Source organism: Poecilia formosa, unplaced genomic scaffold (genome assembly GCF_000485575.1).
Source record: "Poecilia formosa unplaced genomic scaffold, Poecilia_formosa-5.1.2 Scaffold433, whole genome shotgun sequence".
NCBI lineage: Eukaryota > Metazoa > Chordata > Actinopteri > Cyprinodontiformes > Poeciliidae > Poecilia > Poecilia formosa.
The window spans coordinates 401,568-419,535 of NW_006800372.1; the positions used below are offsets into that span (position 1 = coordinate 401,568).

General features: G+C 39.5%; 1 protein-coding gene and 1 long non-coding RNA gene across 2 annotated transcripts in view; one reads left to right on the forward strand and one right to left on the reverse strand.

The window, feature by feature from the left end:
- LOC103155522 (protein kinase C epsilon type-like) overlaps positions 1 to 12,146 on the forward strand; it is a 230,665-nt gene extending 218,519 nt beyond the window's left edge. Inside the window, exons 14-17 of the mRNA XM_016663629.1 lie at positions 1,554 to 1,692; positions 3,198 to 3,386; positions 11,340 to 11,486; positions 11,649 to 12,146. Coding sequence (XP_016519115.1) covers positions 1,554 to 1,692; positions 3,198 to 3,386; positions 11,340 to 11,486; positions 11,649 to 11,792 — 619 coding nt within the window. The 3' untranslated portion in view covers positions 11,793 to 12,146. The remainder of the gene's footprint in view (positions 1 to 1,553; positions 1,693 to 3,197; positions 3,387 to 11,339; positions 11,487 to 11,648) is intronic.
- A 778-nt stretch (positions 12,147 to 12,924) lies between these two features.
- Positions 12,925 to 17,968, reverse strand: part of LOC107833722 (uncharacterized) — a 15,875-nt gene continuing 10,831 nt past the window's right edge. The window contains exon 2 of the long non-coding RNA XR_001659484.1: positions 12,925 to 14,752. This is a non-coding gene — a long non-coding RNA (uncharacterized LOC107833722). The remainder of the gene's footprint in view (positions 14,753 to 17,968) is intronic.

A 17,968-nucleotide genomic window follows, 5' to 3' on the forward strand; every position in this document is an offset into this window, starting at 1 on the left:
TTTCATATGGTTTGTTGCATCACGAACCTGAAAAATAATTCAAAAAAATAATAATAATAATATAAAACCAGCGTGATGTGTGACTACAAGGAGAGTGCGAAAGCTCCTCCCCGGACTGAACCTGCATGATGAGGTTAGCGCTGGCTGGTTAATCGCTAACGCACCGGTTAACCGGGACCACATACATAAACTTTAGAGTGAAGACAGAGCCACACGCTGGGCAGCATGTTGAGATGTAAACACCCCACATAATTGTTTGTTCACAAAGATAAATAATTCTCACCGCTCCCTCAACGTGCACCTCTGAAAGCGCGACTACAAGCTATTCCTGCGGTTCACATAGAGCTGCGCAACCAGAGCTAACGGGGTGGGGTTTAAACTCTTACCTTGATATAGAGTTAGCCAAAGAAAAATTATTCCACACATGTGGTTAGTGTAAATATCTGTACAGCTCAGCCTGTGTCCACTTTGAGTGAAAGGAGGCATGCACGATCCGCGCTGATGTGAACTTCAAAGCTCATTCAGCGCAGAGGCGCCAGCTGTGTGATTTTTTCTGCTCTCTGGCTTTAAATGCATAAACTATAAACTTATATTTTAGGAATAGCCTCAGAGCAACAGCCTGGAGGTTTGCTCGTTCTTGACCTCTGAATCCTGAAAGGCAGTTATTGATGATATTGTTTACCATCCACTGACCCCAGCATGACCTAAGGCCAGCTTTGCGTCATCTGGCATGCTGTGATATTTGTTTTTTAGACCTGAAGGATGTTACCATACCAGGACATACCAGGTTGTTTACTTTGCACAATATCCAGATACCTCCATAGCTGCTGATAAATGTTCTCATTTACTGGAGAGAGAAACATAACATGGTATCTGGGTAGGAATGAAGGATTTTAACCATTTTTCTTTGTTCCGATTCAGCTTTTGACTTTTTCTCCTTTGTTTTAAGTTTTCTCACTAAAAGTTTTCTCACTGCTGCTCCAAGGAAAAACCTCTTAAAACATGATGGGAAAGAAAAGAACAAGCTCTCCACTAACAAATCCTAGCAGCTCCTGATCATGGTTTCCAAATTGTTTTTTTCTTAATGTTTATTTTTAGGACTTACAAAAACAGAACACTTGCATAAGACCCCGGTGCAGAAGCACGCTTGCTACGGCTCCTCCGCTGCCTGCCAGTGCGACCGCGCTTTCTGAAACACGACTCTGGACTGAATGATGCAGTGACTGCAGAGGAGTTGAGATTTTTCTAGAAATAAACCATCAAGCCAAGAGTGGCTGTTTTCACGTCTGTCAACACCACAAAGTCTTATCTCAGAGACTTCTTTCTGTCTCTTTCTGTTTTCCCTTTGTGTTGTTCAGCAATCAACTTTCTCTTCTGCAAGTTCAAATCTTTTGGCTCCCTGTGGGAGTTGTAGTGAAGTTATTTAATATGTCCCTCAGATATCCAGTGTTTCATCAGAAGCATCCATGGAATCATATCACATTGGATTTATTTTGCATTAAATATACAGAAGTGAACAGTGATTTGGGGTAATTGTGTTTTTTGCTCTGCAGAGACCTGAAGCTGGACAACATACTGCTAGACGCAGATGGTCACTGCAAACTGGCAGACTTTGGGATGTGCAAGGAGGGAATCCTGAACGGAGTCACCACCACCACCTTCTGCGGGACGCCAGACTACATCGCACCAGAGGTAAACGGTCCTAGAAAATTACACAGTTTGATTTTTGGGTCATTCTCTGAATTTGGTGCATTTTGTGTCTCACAGGTTTATCTGAAAGATTTTCATATTATGCAAGCCACATTTTTGGAGAAAATTAATAAATGGAATATCCATATTTTAAAAATTATGTTTTGAAAAGTTGTATGGGTTGTTAAAGACAAAATGTACCCCAAAATGTACTGAATTCAGAGAATCACCCTTTTAACTGCTTTATATCAGTTTCAGTCACACAAAGCAGTCATGCTTTGTTTAGACGAGCCGTCTTCCCTGGTGTCCACTGAATCCTTCCTGGAAGGTTAGATTTGAGCTGGATTACGTTGAACCCAAGTTCAATGTAATTTCACTTCTGATCAAATTCAAGAAGTTACAAGTGTTCACACTGACTGCTGGAGAATTGCAACCAGCACTGTGCTAGCTAAAAGGTTAGCTATGCTAACCCCAAAACACTAAACAATTGTTTCTCTAACTCTAAAGTGCTAATTTCAACTCAACTTGTAGCTGTCCTTGAAAGACTGCAACCTTTGCTCACCAAATTAACTTTGTCAGATTATTAAAATGTTCTATAAAATTCTTAGTGAGGAGAGGAAAAGGAACGGCTGTGTTAAGTTTTCAACCACTTCAACATAAATGTCTAATTACTTGAAGAATTCAAGATAACCAAAACTTCAACATGTCAAATTTTATTTAGCCAAAAGTCTACTAAACTGCCAAGTAAATTAGAACTTCAGAATTTATCCAGACAAATTGATTTAGGGGAAGCTAAGGGTGCTAAATATTCACCTATTTAGTGGCTTAGCCATCGTACACCTCCATTTATTATCCATATATTTTTTAGGAAGTCTAATTTTTGTAAAATGTGAATCATCAAACCCTGTAATTAAAGTTACCAGAAAGAAATTTTTCTTTCTACTTTCAACTGTTACTGCAAGCTATCCATCACCTGGCTTCACCTGGAGAGGTCGCCAGTCCATCACATGGCAACACAGAAACAGACAGAACAAACTACCATGCACACACACACTAAAACCTAAGGAGAATTTAGATAGATCAATCAACCTGACAGTCATGTTTTTGGGCTGTGGGAGAAAGCCAAAGTACCCAAAAGAGAACCCACACATGCACATGGGTGCATGTGCATGCAAACTGAAAGACGCCAGGCTGGGAATTGAATGCTGTGCTACCAACTGCGATGATAATAGATATATGTGGAATCACCTCCAGACATTAACTGGGCTGGAAAGATCTGATTGCTCCATTTATCCCTTTCAAATATTTTTCTTATAAAACTGAATGGAACTCTGACCCACGACAGCATTAGCATTCCCCTTAGCAACTTTTTACAAACAGCAGAAAACTGTTATGTAACTGAGCTCAAAAGCTTGATTGTTTACCAAAACCTTGAAGTGGAACAGGTCAGTAAGTTTAGAGAATAATCACTTTGTTGAAATGCCTCTGTTTCCTCTGCATGTGATCAGATCCTTCAAGAGCTGGACTACGGTCCGTCGGTGGACTGGTGGGCTCTGGGGGTGCTGATGTATGAGATGATGGCGGGACAGCCGCCGTTTGAGGCCGATAACGAAGACGACCTGTTCGAGTCTATCCTGCATGACGATGTCCTCTACCCGGTGTGGCTCAGCAAGGAGGCCGTGTCCATTCTGAGAGCGGTCAGTAGGAGGCGCTGCTCCTGTTCAGTGGCTTTAGTGTTTCAAAGCCGCAGAGGTCTTGAAGCTTCTTAAAGGGCCAGCATTAAGTATTTTGCTTTGTAAATTAGAAGTGGGCTAGGTCCACTCAGACTTTTTGCGCAGCTGAATCGTTGCCATGGAGATTAAAGGATTTCTCATACATGCATGAAAGAATCAAAACAACACTGCAGATATGTTTTCTTTATGAGGAAATAACATTATAACATGATGCAAAGCTCAAAAAAATATTTTACATGATACTGCCCCTTTAAGGAAGTAAATTTAGACCCAGTTCCTGATCCTGGATCAGATATTTGCCTTGTAACTTCCTGTTTTTTCCATTTATCTTTTTACTCTATGTATCTGCAAAATCTAATTAAGAAAACGTCAAACTGGTGATTAAAGTACAGCTTAAAGTTAAATTACTGAGACAAAATCAGTCTCAGCTAAATATTCGGCTAAATAGTAATGTGTACAAGCGTAGTAAGGATTTCCCAGTGGGGATTGGGATTTTTTTTTTATAGCCCATTCTGCTACAGTGATAAATTCAGTTCCATCTAGAGATGTGCCGATCAGGTTTTTTCCTGCCGATTCCGATTCCGATCACCCATGAGGGCTGATCATGGCCGATCACCGACACCGATCACATAATTATTATTATTTTTAATCATAAGCACTAGCGGTTACATTATGTGGGAAAAGAAACCATGAATTCACCTTAATTTAGACAAAAATTTATTTTTAATAACTTTTTCCAAGAAAACAAACAAAACAGGCATTGTGCAAATTGTACTCCTATCAGTAATACTATTCTTTAACAGACTGAAAACATATGAAGGCTCTGAAGAGGCTAAATAATGCAAAAAGTCAAAATAAAACCTCTCAACATTGCCAAAAAATTCAGTATAAAACTTAACATTCAAAGGCAAAAACAGGCTCCATTACAATAAACAATCCTGAGTTACTGAATGAAAACTTCCTGATAGCATGGCTAGCTGATTCCTGCTAGTTCTGAGTGGCTGTTTCTGACTGAGCGGAGTAATTATACTGAACAGGAAGGAGGCAGAGGAGATCGATTATTTTTTCAGAGATTATTTGTCTCATGTTAGGACAGCGAAAGTTTTAATACGTACGTAAAAAAAAAAAAAATTAAGATGCTGCAGCTTTAAGCAGAGGTTCGGTGTGAGAGTTCACTACCAGGTGGAGCAGAAGCGGCGCTCCGCCTGTGAAATATTACTACCTGTAGCGCGTAGCAGCGGTTCAACAGCGAGAACAGAACCAGAGTCTTACATCGCAGCTCGATTACTTAAATCACAGGTGTCAAACTCCAGTCCTCGAGGGCCGCTGTCCTGCAACTTTTAGATGTGCCTCTGCTGCACCACACCTGAATAGAATAATTAGGTCATTAGCAGGACTCTGGTGAACTTACCTACACAAGGAGGAGGTAATTAAGCCATTTCATTCCAGTGTTTTGTACCTGTGGTACATCTAAAAACTGCAGGACACCGGCCCTCGAGGACTGGAGTTTGACACCCCTGACTTAAATCATTTTGCGGGTTATTTGTTTAGCTTTCTGACCGTCATGCTAATCCGGGTGAGTGTTTGTAGCTGTGCGCTGCTTTACCTGCTATCTGATTGCTCCATATTTCTTTTTTACTGCAGTGAGCCTCGATGTAGCCAAACTCCGTCAGGTATGGCATTGTTTTATGCCATATTAGATTCGTCGTGTTGATGCATTTTGACGTGTTCACACCCGACCCCGAGGTCATTTTCCGCCGCAACACGAAAACTTCTCTATTCACTCAGTGCGTTATAGTTCCACAAGATATCGCTTAGGATTTGTTGCTGCGCGTTTGCGCAGTGTGAAGGAAAGAGGAGACCAGCTGCACAGGCAGGCTGCGAAATGAGATGCAGGTGATCGGTTTGTGTGATCGGCAACAAGAGACCGTGATCGGCGATCACCGATCAAACACTTTTTCACGAAAATCGGCCGATTATGATTGTTGGCCGATCGATCGGCACACCTCTAGTTTCATCTATGTTCTTTTAAATCTCAGTTACTTTATGGGAATCTGTTAAATCTAATACAATAGGACACCAAATATCAATATTACTTATTGTTATTCTTCTTGACAGTGACAGATATCTTTACCCAACAGGGGTCTGTGCAGGACAGCCTGCATATGCTGCTGGAGCTGCAACATTCTCACATAGTTTTATCATCTGTTTGTGAACAGATACCTATGGTTCACAATCTGTTTCTGCACGCTATATGTTAGCAATTTGCTACTGCTAATAGCTCCAAATTTCATCTCTCATTCTGGAGTGGTTTGCTGATGTTAGCATATCTGCTCTTTTAATCAGTTGATAATTCGAAAAGCAGCATATTTAGATGCATCTTCGGTTGATCCTATGCTGACAAAGTTATAGTCAAAGTGGTTTCCTACATCATGAATTTGGCAACTCCCTTTAAATGTTATAACATTTCATAAATAGCGTTTCAGCTGTGGTCTTCAGCAGCCTATATAGTTGCATCACAAAGGAAAATAACCTGGGATATTTTTAAAAATACAGATAGGAGTTTGGATTTAGTCTGGTACTTTGATATTGACTCGATATATGATTTCTAAATGCTGTAACGTGGACCCTGTTCTGATACATGGGATAGGATCCCAACATTCCTCAAACTTTAATAAATGAAATAAGATACAAACAGCAGAATGTGTGTTTGTATCACATTCTGGTGACGCGCATTAGTGGGCGTCCCTTATTTTGATTTCTGAAAGGTGGCAACCCTATCTGTAACTCAAGGTCCAAAATGCAGCCACACTATGTCCAAAAGAAAAACATAAGTGCAATCATTTGCTTATTGAGAGTCTACAGAGGCTGACAATCTCCTCACTCAGCTCCTGGTTGAAATTTTAAATTTTATGTCAAATCTACATGAACCAAATGAGGAGGCGGGCCGGATTCAGCCCGCGGGCCGTAGTTTGGGGACCCCTGGTTTACACCATCAGAAACTGGCTGCAGGGTTCTGGTTGTTCTTGCCTCTGAAGATGGCTGGATCAAAGGACTGAAGCTGATGCAGAATAATCTGCTGGTCGAGTTTATTTCTCTGTGAGCACGGACGCAGCCGTTTTCTCACTGTCCCAGGTTGATCAGTGCTTTTTGTCCCTCTGATGGCAGAAGCTGTGATAGTTCCGTGTTTCCATCTCAAACATCGCATTTGCCTTGGCTGCCAGTGCGTGGTCGCTGCAAAGCCTTGTGGGAAAGTGTGTGTTTATATGGATGGTTCTGCGCCCCGGAATTCTGGACTTTGATTTGATGTGATGCAACTGAAGGACTTCAGGCCACATGACAAAGCCAACTCCTGTCCAATGACATGAGAAATGTCTCACTGCATGTGAATTACACCACAGCTACATAATAATGTTAATTTTCCCTAAATTAGATTCTTAAAAGTCTACATTTTATTATGACAAAATGATAGACATGACTATTTATGTGATAATATCAAGAAAAAAATGCAGGGATATACTAATTTTCCATTTAGCACTGTAGGACCACAACTTTCAGCAAATGTTTTACATGAGAATAGTAAATTATAACTAAAACTGTTCATATGCAAGAACAATTTGAATGAAAAGCTGAGTATTCAAGAACTTAAAATGGCTCTGAGCCACATGAATTCTGGTAAAGCCTCGATGGCCTACCAATTGAAATTTCCAAGAAATTTCCAGATAAATTACTGACCCCCTTCTTGAAGCATTCAATGAATCTTATGAAAAAGGTATCCTGCCTCCATCATTACGTTTGGCAACTATTTGTCTTTTGTTAAGCAGACAGAAATGGGTTCATATAGACCCATTTGTTTAATGTCCTGTAACACGAAAATTCTTTGCAAAGCTTTGGCTCGAAGGATTGAAACGCATATTCCTAATTTAATCTCAAATGACTGAAACGGATTTGGTATTGGACGCCAAGCCTTTCACAATTACTCTCACCCCACCCCCATTACTAAATATATAATATGCAAAACAGTTTGATATGGATCACGCCTTGCTGTCATTAGATGCTGAAAAAGCTTTTGACAAGATGGAATGGAGTTACCTCTCTGATACCCTTAAGAGATTCGGCCTAGGAGAAAAATATTGGAGCAACTGGTGGCATCCACCAGTTTTTCAGAGATTATCTTCCCTGTTAGGATAGCGAAAGTTTTAATATGTATGTCAAATTTATTTATTTTTTTAAGTTAGATGCTGCAGCTTTAAGCAGAGGTTCGGTGTGAGAGTTCACTACCAGGTGAAGCAGAAGCGGCGCTCTGTCTGTGAAATATTACTACCTGTAGCGGGTAGCAGCGGTTCAACAGCGAGAACAGAACCAGCATCTTACATCGCAGCTCGATGACTTAAATCATTTTGCGGTTTATTTGTTTAGCTTTCTGACCGTCATGCTAATCCGGGTGAGTGTTTGTAGCTGTACGCTGCTTTACCTGCTATCTGATCGCTCCATATGTATTTTTTTTACTGCAGTGAGCTTCGATATAGCCAAACTCCGTCAAGTATGGCATTGTTTTTATGCCATATTAGATTCGTCGTGTTGATGCATTTTGACCTGGTTCACCCCCCACCCCGAGGTAATTTTCCGCCACAACACGCAAACTTCCCCATACACTGAGTGTGTTATAGTTCCACACGATATCGCTTAGGATTTGTTGCTGCGCGTTTGCGCAGTGTGAAGAAAAGAGGAGACCAGCTGCACTGCAGGCTGCGAAATGAGATGAAGGTCATCAGTTTGTGTGATCGGCAACAAGAGACCGTGATCGGCGATCACCGATCATACACTTTTTCACGGAAATCGGCCGATTGTGATCGGTGGCCGATCAATCGGCCTCTAATTTTAAATATCTAAAATAAACCACAACCACCAAAACCAATTTAAAAAATAAATGAATAAAAAAATGGAAATAAAAACCACACACGATTGAAACAATTGATAAAAAGGATTATGAAAACAAAATGCAGTTGAAAAAAATGATTGAGCTCCTTTTAATTGGGGCCTGCCATAGCAATGCATAGGGAGAGCAGTGCCTGCCATGCATGGCAGGCACCTATTGTTCTACACCAAATAGAATGTCTCTTTATTTTTTATTTATTTATTTTTCTTACGTCACCGTTAATGCGGCTCGTACCGCTGCGTGCACCCCCACAAATGTGGTATTAAAACGTGTGGCTCGATGCCGTGAGGGGAGCTATTACTTCTGGTGGGATTTGGAGTTACCATGGCAATGTAAATTGCGAAAAAAGACCCCCAAAAACCCTAATCAAGTCAATGGAGCGAGGTGACGGAAAATCCGGAAAAAAAAAAAAACAATATTTGAAGAATTACTGTGTCGTCAAGATTTGACGTAGAAATGCCATTCAAATTTCAGTTTGTAGATACGTCCGTGATCTCTTCTAAATTAAAGACGGTACGTCGATATGAATTACGGTTTCCCAAAGTTTTCAATTTTTCAGAAAGTTAGAGTGTGAGTGCTGCTCCGCTAAAGTGTGGGAGAGAGTGGATTTCTGACCCCAAAATAACTTCTAACTCGCACTCACGCCCACAAATATCGCCCGATTTGCCTAAAAGTCAGTCAGGACATATAGATATGCATGCCTGCTCTGGTAAAATGTTTTCAAAATTTCCCTAGGGCTTACAGTTTTCTGTCCAGGTGCTTCCGACCAATTTCGTGCGACATTGGTCGCACGACTCACGCTCAGACCCATGTTTTTCCATATATTTCTGAAAAATGTCAGACTTCAGCGCACATCATCTTTCTCTCATCGCTGTTAATACTGTGAGTGAGGTAGAGATATGAATCGCGGGAATATCGGAGATGACAAATAGCCCTCTCATACCCTTCAAACAATTTTTGAATACGTGTCACAGTTCCTGAACGGGAAGGAGTTGTTTGAAGTGCTTTTTTTGCGTGAAACACGCTGGTTTAAACAGAGAATTCTCTCACCCTCTGTGTCACTCACCGCTGCAGGGGATTAATAACTAGAAAATTCCTGATGATGTTAGCGTGAAGGCTATCAGTAGCATGTGGAACATCACTAGCATATTGTCTGTCATTGACTTACTCCATTCAGTATACTAAACATGGCAAATAAGTAAGAAAATTAACAAATGGGTTATTTTAGGTAAGAGGCTAATGATAATGCACTAGTCAAGGGCAGTGAAATGCAAGTATTTGTGCTAATGTTCACTATCCTGAGGAAAACAAACATAAAAAAGGCTAATATTATTGCACGCAGCAGTACGAGCCGCATTAACGATGACGGAATAAAAATAAAGAAATAAAAAAATGTTCTATTAGGTGTAGAACAATAGGTGCCTGCCATGCATTACATGGCAGGCACCTAGTGACTGCCATGTAATGGCAGTGACACTAGGTGTAGTGACTGCCTTGCTGCTCTTCCCTACGTAATGCTATGGGCAGGCCCCAATTAGCAACAGAACACAGAGCAGAGCAGAAGAGCCATTTAGGATTACAGAGGAACTCCTTAGGACTACAAACACGCCATCATTGTAGTTTCTAACTATGCCTAAACACTCAGTTATTCACAGAGGGTTGAGCAGAATGTCAGAACTACAACATGGCGGAACTGTCTGTCACTCACAGCTGCACTTGGCAGGGGATTAATTACTGTAGCAACAGAACACAGAGCAGAGCAGAGGAGCTGTTTAGGACTAGAAACACGCCATAACTGTAGTTTTATCTATGGCAAAGACTCAGTTAAAAGAGAGGCCTGCGCGGCATGTAAGAACTACAACATGGCGGAACTGTCTGTTACTACAGAGTATGACTTAGTTGGTATTCAGAACTACTTGTGTTTTGAGCATTATATAACTGATTTAACCCAATCACTATTACACATGGGATTATTGTGGCCATTTCAAATGAAGCTTACTGAAAATTTCAAAATAAAAGCCTTGAAAACTTTTTACATCATGTAATTGCTCTTTTGAGCATTAGATAACTGGTTTAACAAAACCACTGTTACACCCAGGATTAGTGTTGCAATTTCAAATGAAGCTTAATGAAAATTTCAAAATAAAAGCCTCAATAATCCTCTCAGGTAAGTGCACCTCCATAGGCCATAGGCGGTGCAATAATAGCTTTTATTATCTTTTTCCCTCGAGTTAGTTATTATATTATCCTTTATTAGCATTTTCTCTCAGGTTATGGAACTGGCTTGCGCAAGCCAGTACATTAGCATTAGCGTTTTACCTAAAATAAGCTTTTAGCTAATTTTTGTACTTGCTAGCCATGTTTAGTATACTGAATGGACTAAGTGAATGACAGACAACATGCTAGTGATAGCAATCATGCTAACATTAGCATTTTGGCTAATTTTAGCTTTTGCATTAATTTTAACATAATGAATGGTGCAAGTAAAGCTTAGTGAACATGTTTCTGACTCTCCTTAGGTTTTTGACTACATTTTAGCTTTGTTTAGCATTGATGCTAATTTTTAGCATCAGAACGCTTTTCTTACTTATTAGCAATGTTTCGTATACTGAATGGAGTAAGTCAATGACAGACAACATGCTAGTGATACTCCACATGCTATTGATAGCATTCATGCTATTATTAGCATTTTTGGCTAATTTTAGTTTATGCAACATACTGAATGGTACAAGTACAGCTTAGTCAACATGCTTCTGACTCTCCTTAGGTAATTGTCTACATTGCAGCTTTCTTTAGCATTAATGCTAATATTTAGCATCAGAACACTTTATTAAAAACCGGCAGGCCCCAGTTAAATTTCTTCAGGAATTTTCTAGTTTCTACATACATTGCAGTTTGTGCTGATGCCACAAGATGTTACTAAACCTTCCACGCTGCTCCTTTAAACTAATGATCCTCTGTCTCCTTGTGTTTGACAGTTTATGACAAAGAGTCCAAACAAGCGACTGGGCTGTGTGCCAGCGCAAGGCTGTGAGGATGCCATCAAGCTCCATCCGTTCTTCAGAGAAATTGACTGGATGCTGCTGGACCAGAAGAAGATCAAGCCACCGTTTAAACCTCGTATTGTGAGTTCAGTCTGGGAGATTGTGTGCCAATCCTTTCCAAAGAAAGTTCTTGTTTGTTTTCTAACTTGGTTAAAAACCGCTGACACGGCTGCAGGAGTCCCACAAGTACAAAGGCTGAAATCTGACCAAGCAGGACCTTATCTGATGTTCTGTTTCTTACAGAAAACCAAAAGGGACGTCAATAACTTTGACCAGGACTTTACACGTGAAGAACCTGTCCTGACGCCCGTGGATGACAGCATCATCAAGCAGATCAACCAAGATGAATTCAAAGGATTCTCGTACTTCGGAGATGAAACATCTTAGATTGCCGACATGTTGGATCCCAAATACCCCAGGAATTATACTAGACCATTGTGTCTTCATTACGGATCCTGTGCTTTTGTTTGTCCATTCATACATATGAACTATAACTGTATGCTTCAGCAGCATGAGGCAGGTGTGTGCATGCATCTCCAGAGAGATGCTCATTCCTTCACACAATGTGACATGTCCTGTATCTGCCTGTAAAGAATGTTTGTTTTTTTTCCTCTTAAACGTGTCTGAATGGCAAAGACATGAATGAATAATTACATTTAAAGAAAAAAAAAAATCTTTATTACCTGAAAAATGAAGCGAGGAAAGGCAGAGAAGTTGATGTCTTACTTTTAATCAAAGCAAGAAAGGAAATGTTAGGAAGAGGCACCAAGTCTTCAACATTTGCATTGCTAAGCTTTAATTTTAGCTTAGCAATGCTTTATTTGAAGCAAAGAATGGAGAGAAAGCAGGCGTATTAGGGCCATCACATATAGAAAAAAAAATTTAACTGTCCACCAATAAACTCAGAAATTATTAGATTAATCTCAGAAATTTTCTAGAAAAAACTTGGACATTTCTGAGTTTTAAAATTTTCTTAGAGTCAAAAATCTAACATTTTTGACTTTTCAAACTCAGAAATTTCAAAATATTTCAGAATTTTTGGTAGGAAATTTCATTGTGTTTTTGTTCCAACCTTACAATTTTTGTTTTTTCTACAATGCACCATCGTAGGAAACTGATGTTCCAGCTCTTAGTAAGCCGTAAATGGTACATTAGTTTCTTGCTAACTGAGCCTGACGTAGCATGACACTGGGAGCGTCCGTTGCTGAGTTAAGCCCTTTCAGACAATGATGTTAGTTAGGGAGCCACTGCAACTCATGGGAAAGCAAACCTTCATGGCCTGTTTGGTTTAAAACTAGGTAGAAAAAAAAGTTTATCAACTTTTATTTTCTGTAAATAATAATGATTAGAATTGTCAGACTCCTCCACTCTCAGACTGTCTTCACCAACATGTTTACCTGAATCCAGTTATGATGCACTGAAGAGTTACCACTTGGACTTTTTCAAGTTTTTTCAGATTACAACCATAAACTTTGACATTTTTAATGACATTTTTATGTGAAAAAGTTTCTCCTTTTTCACATAATAGAACCACATAGTAGTGCATAACTGTAAAGTGGAAGATAAATAAAATATGGATTTCCATGTTTTGATAAATAATCAGTTCAAACCCATTATTTGTCCTAAAGGAAACCTAGAGTCTTTGTGTGGAAGACATCAAAACATGCCATATTTTCTCAATTAAATTTAGGTCTGGACTTTGACTGGACCATTCTAAGACATAAATATCAAACTAAAGAGGTCTGAATGCAAATAGATGCCACTCATTTCCAAGTTTTATGCACTATCATGTGTTAGTTTCTTACAAAACAAAATCTACTTAAATTCAAGTTTGTGGTTTTCAGCTAAGAAAATATGGAAAAAATTTGACTGGTTCTGCATTGCACTGACTCAGACATCTAGTTATATTAAAAATAGAAACAATCTGGTCTGTGTGACATCGCAAATAAACCTTGAGGCATATTCGTACCATAAGAAAGACTCTTTATACATTCCTACATGTCTCTAACCAGGATTTGAAACTGTCAGGTTGTCCTTTGAAAGAATAAAATCTAAGTATTTCCACACCATTGATTCTACAGCGTTTACACATTGAAGGTGGTTTACGATAATTATCACATTCCTTTATATAAAAATCTGGCTTTATTCATTGAAAAACGATTCCTGCATTGTCACATGGACATGCTCGTACCAAAGGAAGAAAAAAGTCACCTTGCTTGTGAAGGTGATGGTGAGGTGAAGAGTACAACAACATTTTAAAATACAGTGAATGCCACTCCACATATTCACGGAAAATTCGCCTATATATGGATTTTTTTTCCACAAAAATCTAAAATAATCAAAAGAAAATGCAGCGTGGGAAGCTGAAATACCCATGCCCTGTGCTACTTAACATGCTACTGACTATCATTAGCAAAACAGACAATCAGGGAGCAGCATACATGTTCATTGACTCTGATTTGCTGTACCCTCGGCGTAGATGTAAAATATTGAGGAACCAACTTTATGAAATGTCTCTGGATTCTTCACCTCACCAGGTTGTTAAGCCAGAAAACCAAAAAAAAATATTTGCTAAGTGTGTTGGTCATCCAGGCATCAGGTCAGCAGCTTGATGGTCACCATTTGTTTCCGTAACACCTTTTGTTTGAGCGGCGGCTGCGATCGGTTGATGTGTTGGATGTATTGGACATATTGGACGTATTGTATCGTTCCTCAGCAGTCTGTACTCAGAGTCCAGGCGGGTTCATGTGACTGAAGAATGCGTGAAACTGAATGTATTTGCTCTGCATTGTCTGTTTACAATATGCAGAGAGCTGTTGTCATGTTGTCTTTAAGTTTTATTTAAAGCATCTTTATGTTTTCATCGCTATCTGTAGAGTTTGTGTGATAAATTTTGGTGACACTCCCATCTTCAGAGACTCATCACTCCCACCTCTGAAGTTCAGAGGCTTTACTTTATGTTGCAGGTCAGAAAAGGTCTGAGAAAACTCCATGTGCAATACTCAATGAGATACTTGTTTCCTTTAGGTAAATGTACTCTGTCTGTCTGTCTGTCACTCCCAGGCCTTCCTTTAATCCCTGACACAGATTCACTTTCAGTTCTCAGTCGAGCAGATGAGTAAGGAAGACTCCACATATTTCAATGTCCAAGTTTTTTGCATATATCATGTTTTCTCCAGCAGTTCCTACCCTCTCTTGGAACTGGATCTTTGGACGATTGGGACCGCCACTACTGCTAGAATTTAAGCATGAAAATATTGCAGTTCACTCACATTTAACATTGTGTGACTGATTACCGTGGATCTAAATTGATCCAAAAGAGAGTGCTCCACCTACAGAAGCAACACCTCTAGTGCGTTACATCCAAACTCTTCCCTAGAAGTTTTTAGATAGACATTTGCTTAGATTGAAATTCCAGGTTTGAGCAGAGAGGTAGAAAGGTTTGGGGGGAACAATGTGGGCCGGCTTGGCTTCACTCTGGTGTGTTGAGCTTCTTCTCCAATGACAAGTCTCTCTCTCTGTGGTTAATATCTTGTTCCGTTCTGGCCCAGTCGGGTGTGTCTCTATTGCTGATATTTTATTTTGTGCTTGTACCCATGGGAGGCCAGATTCTCTGACATCTTTTGGTTAATTTGTTCATTGCCCTGAGCAGTTGACGGTGAATGGGCTCTTCCAACACAACTGATGAAAAGGTTTGGATCTGAAGGTTTGACCGTGAAATTATGAATATTATGGTCTCATCATAGTTAGAAGACGGTGGTTGAGATGTTGACTTAAATCCATCAAGAAAATCAAGAAATTCAGTCTGCTTCCAATCAAATCGCTTGGCTAGATCTGCTTTGTACTACAAATAAGGTGGTTTTTAAAAAACGGAAAAAACAGAATCTGGTCGGGCTGACGGGAAGAACCGGTTAAAGCCTCGGCTGTGGAGAAGAAGCTTTATAGTCATAGAAAGACCAGAATAAAGGAGAATCACTGGTCTGTGGAAAGCACTACTTTACTGTGCTTACTTTATTTCATTGCTTTCTTTAAAACCACAAACTTTATTGTACTTTGTTGGTGATTTTATGTCGTCCATACCTAGTGGAAATGTTGCAGGTTGGATCGGGTCAACGGTTGGAGGAACCAACAAGAAGCTGCTTTATGGGTGGGGTTTCTTAGCTACTCTGCACACTGACAAACCAAAATTTAGGCCCCCTTCCTCTTTGGAAATGGCTCATGTTCAAACTGGATGAAGAGTGTCTACAAGCCACTGTTTAGATTTTCCTACAACTTCCCAACTAGATTTAGCTCTGGACTTTGACTGGGCCTTTCAAAGCACAAAACCTGCTTTAATTTGAACTAACCCAGTGGAGTTTTGGCTGTATGATTCAGGTCGTTCTTCTGCTGGAAGGTAAACCTTTCTCCTCAGGATGACACCATGATACTGCCACCACCATGTTTCACACTGGTGATGGTGTGTTAAGTTGAATGTGGAGTGTTAGTCTTAAACTATTATTACCCTCTGGTGTGAAGACCTTGAGCTTCGGCTTTACTCTAAATGAATTAGACACAACACTCTATTAACCGATCTCATAAAATACCAATAAATGACTTTGAATGTAATGTTGTAGATGAAATAAATGTGAAAAATGATAATCACTTTTGCAAAGCCCAGTAAAACAGATCACTTATAAAAAGCTTATGAAGTCACTGTGAAAACACATTGAGATGATGTAATTTAGTAGCAAATTTGGTTACTGGATCCACAGCTGACCAATCAGAAAACGGCAACCTTTAAAGTGACAGGGGTTAAAACAGGCCATTTTAGAGAGAATAGTGCAACAATTTACAATGTAAAAAATATAATGTATTTTTAAATTATGCTTGTGAAAAATAATAGAATTATTTGAAGAAGCAGGATGTGGAGTCTCACTGAGTACTTTTAGTGTTCCAACACTGGGCTTGCTTGATGGATTTTCCGTCACTCGAACTCTAAAAAACTGCATTTATGTCAACATGTGAACATAATATTACAGTTTGGGAAACTTGGCATGCTGTAATGCTGTAACTACGTACTCGCAACATACATGTAGCAGTAAACATGAATCTCACTGTAGCGATGGAATGTGGAGCAAATGTTTGATTCCAATTTTAAACTCTGAACTCCACAGAAAGCCAAGTAGACAGAACAGTTAGTCAGGTTTCTTTTCATCATTTTTTTTTCATCATTTTCAGCTTCCTCTCTTCCTCCTCTTTTTATGTCTCCGTCTGCAGCTTTGTTTAGTTGAAAATCTTTAAATGTCAAGTTGTTTGTCCCACTACGCCCCCCAAAAAAGAACACTGTGTCCCAGAAGTCCTCAATTGCCATTTGCCGTTTCCAACTAAAACATACTTGAGCTTAACGTTCACTGATTTTTTTTTCACATCAGTAACAAGTAGTGAAAACTGAACTAAGTGCTAAAATCACTCTTCTATACAGATTGTTTCTGTTTGCATACATTTAGTTTTTTTGTGGTTCCCGTATTTGTCAGTGCATTCTGTAATCAAACCTGTGGTGTTATTTTTGTTGTTTTCATGCCTGTCTTGTGAGTTNCACATCAGTAACAAGTAGTGAAAACTGAACTAAGTGCTAAAATCACTCTTCTATACAGATTGTTTCTGTTTGCATACGTTTAGTTTTTTTGTGGTTCCTGTATTTGTCAGTACATTCTGTAATCAAACCTGTGGTGTTATTTTTGTTGTTTTCATGCCTGTCATGTGAGTTTGTGCTTATTTTTTTATTTTATTTTATTGGTTGCGCTTTGGTTGTGAAAGATGTACTGTATTTTCAAAGGATATGAAGGTGTATTTAAATTTTTGAAAGGAATTAAATATGATGTCTGAATGAAACATCTCTGTTCTTTATTGATTGTATTGATACTTATATTAGGCTATTACTGGAAAACAGTTATAGACAGGTATTATCTTGCAGCTTCAGTTATCTTGTTAATCAGAACAACCGTCAGAAGTAGTTTATCTCATTCTTTGTTTCTGAAAAATGTAGTTGGACTGGCTTGTAATAGCTTAACAGCCGGGGCTGAGGCAGAATGCTGCTCTGGCCTGATTAGTTCGGCTTATCTCTGACCCAGCGGCGCCGGATTCATTTTGGAGGTGAATCCAAATGAATCCGGCCAGGGGTGTTTCGTCATCTCTGTTTTGCACTTTGAATGTCAGGCATGCACACTTGTTCAGTTGACACGATGGCATTGGGTTTGTTGTAATTTGCCCCGAAATAAGTGCCCCTTACCCGGAGGACAAAGCTGTCGGGTCCATCATGCGAAGCGGTCTTTATTGATTGCTGGCTATTAAATGCGCTGCAGTGATACAGATTTGGTGAAAAATAATCAGAAAAAATGGTTAAAAATTGTGGGGGAACATGCACAAAGCACGTTTTTCCCAGAGCATTTAGAGGAAGGAATAAAGTTTATTCCATTTTCAAAACTGGAATCTGGAGAAATGTAAAAGGCAAATGCCTGCAGCCGCCCCATAACAGCTGAATACAGAGATCCACTGTATTAAAACACCATGTTTGTATGAAGGTT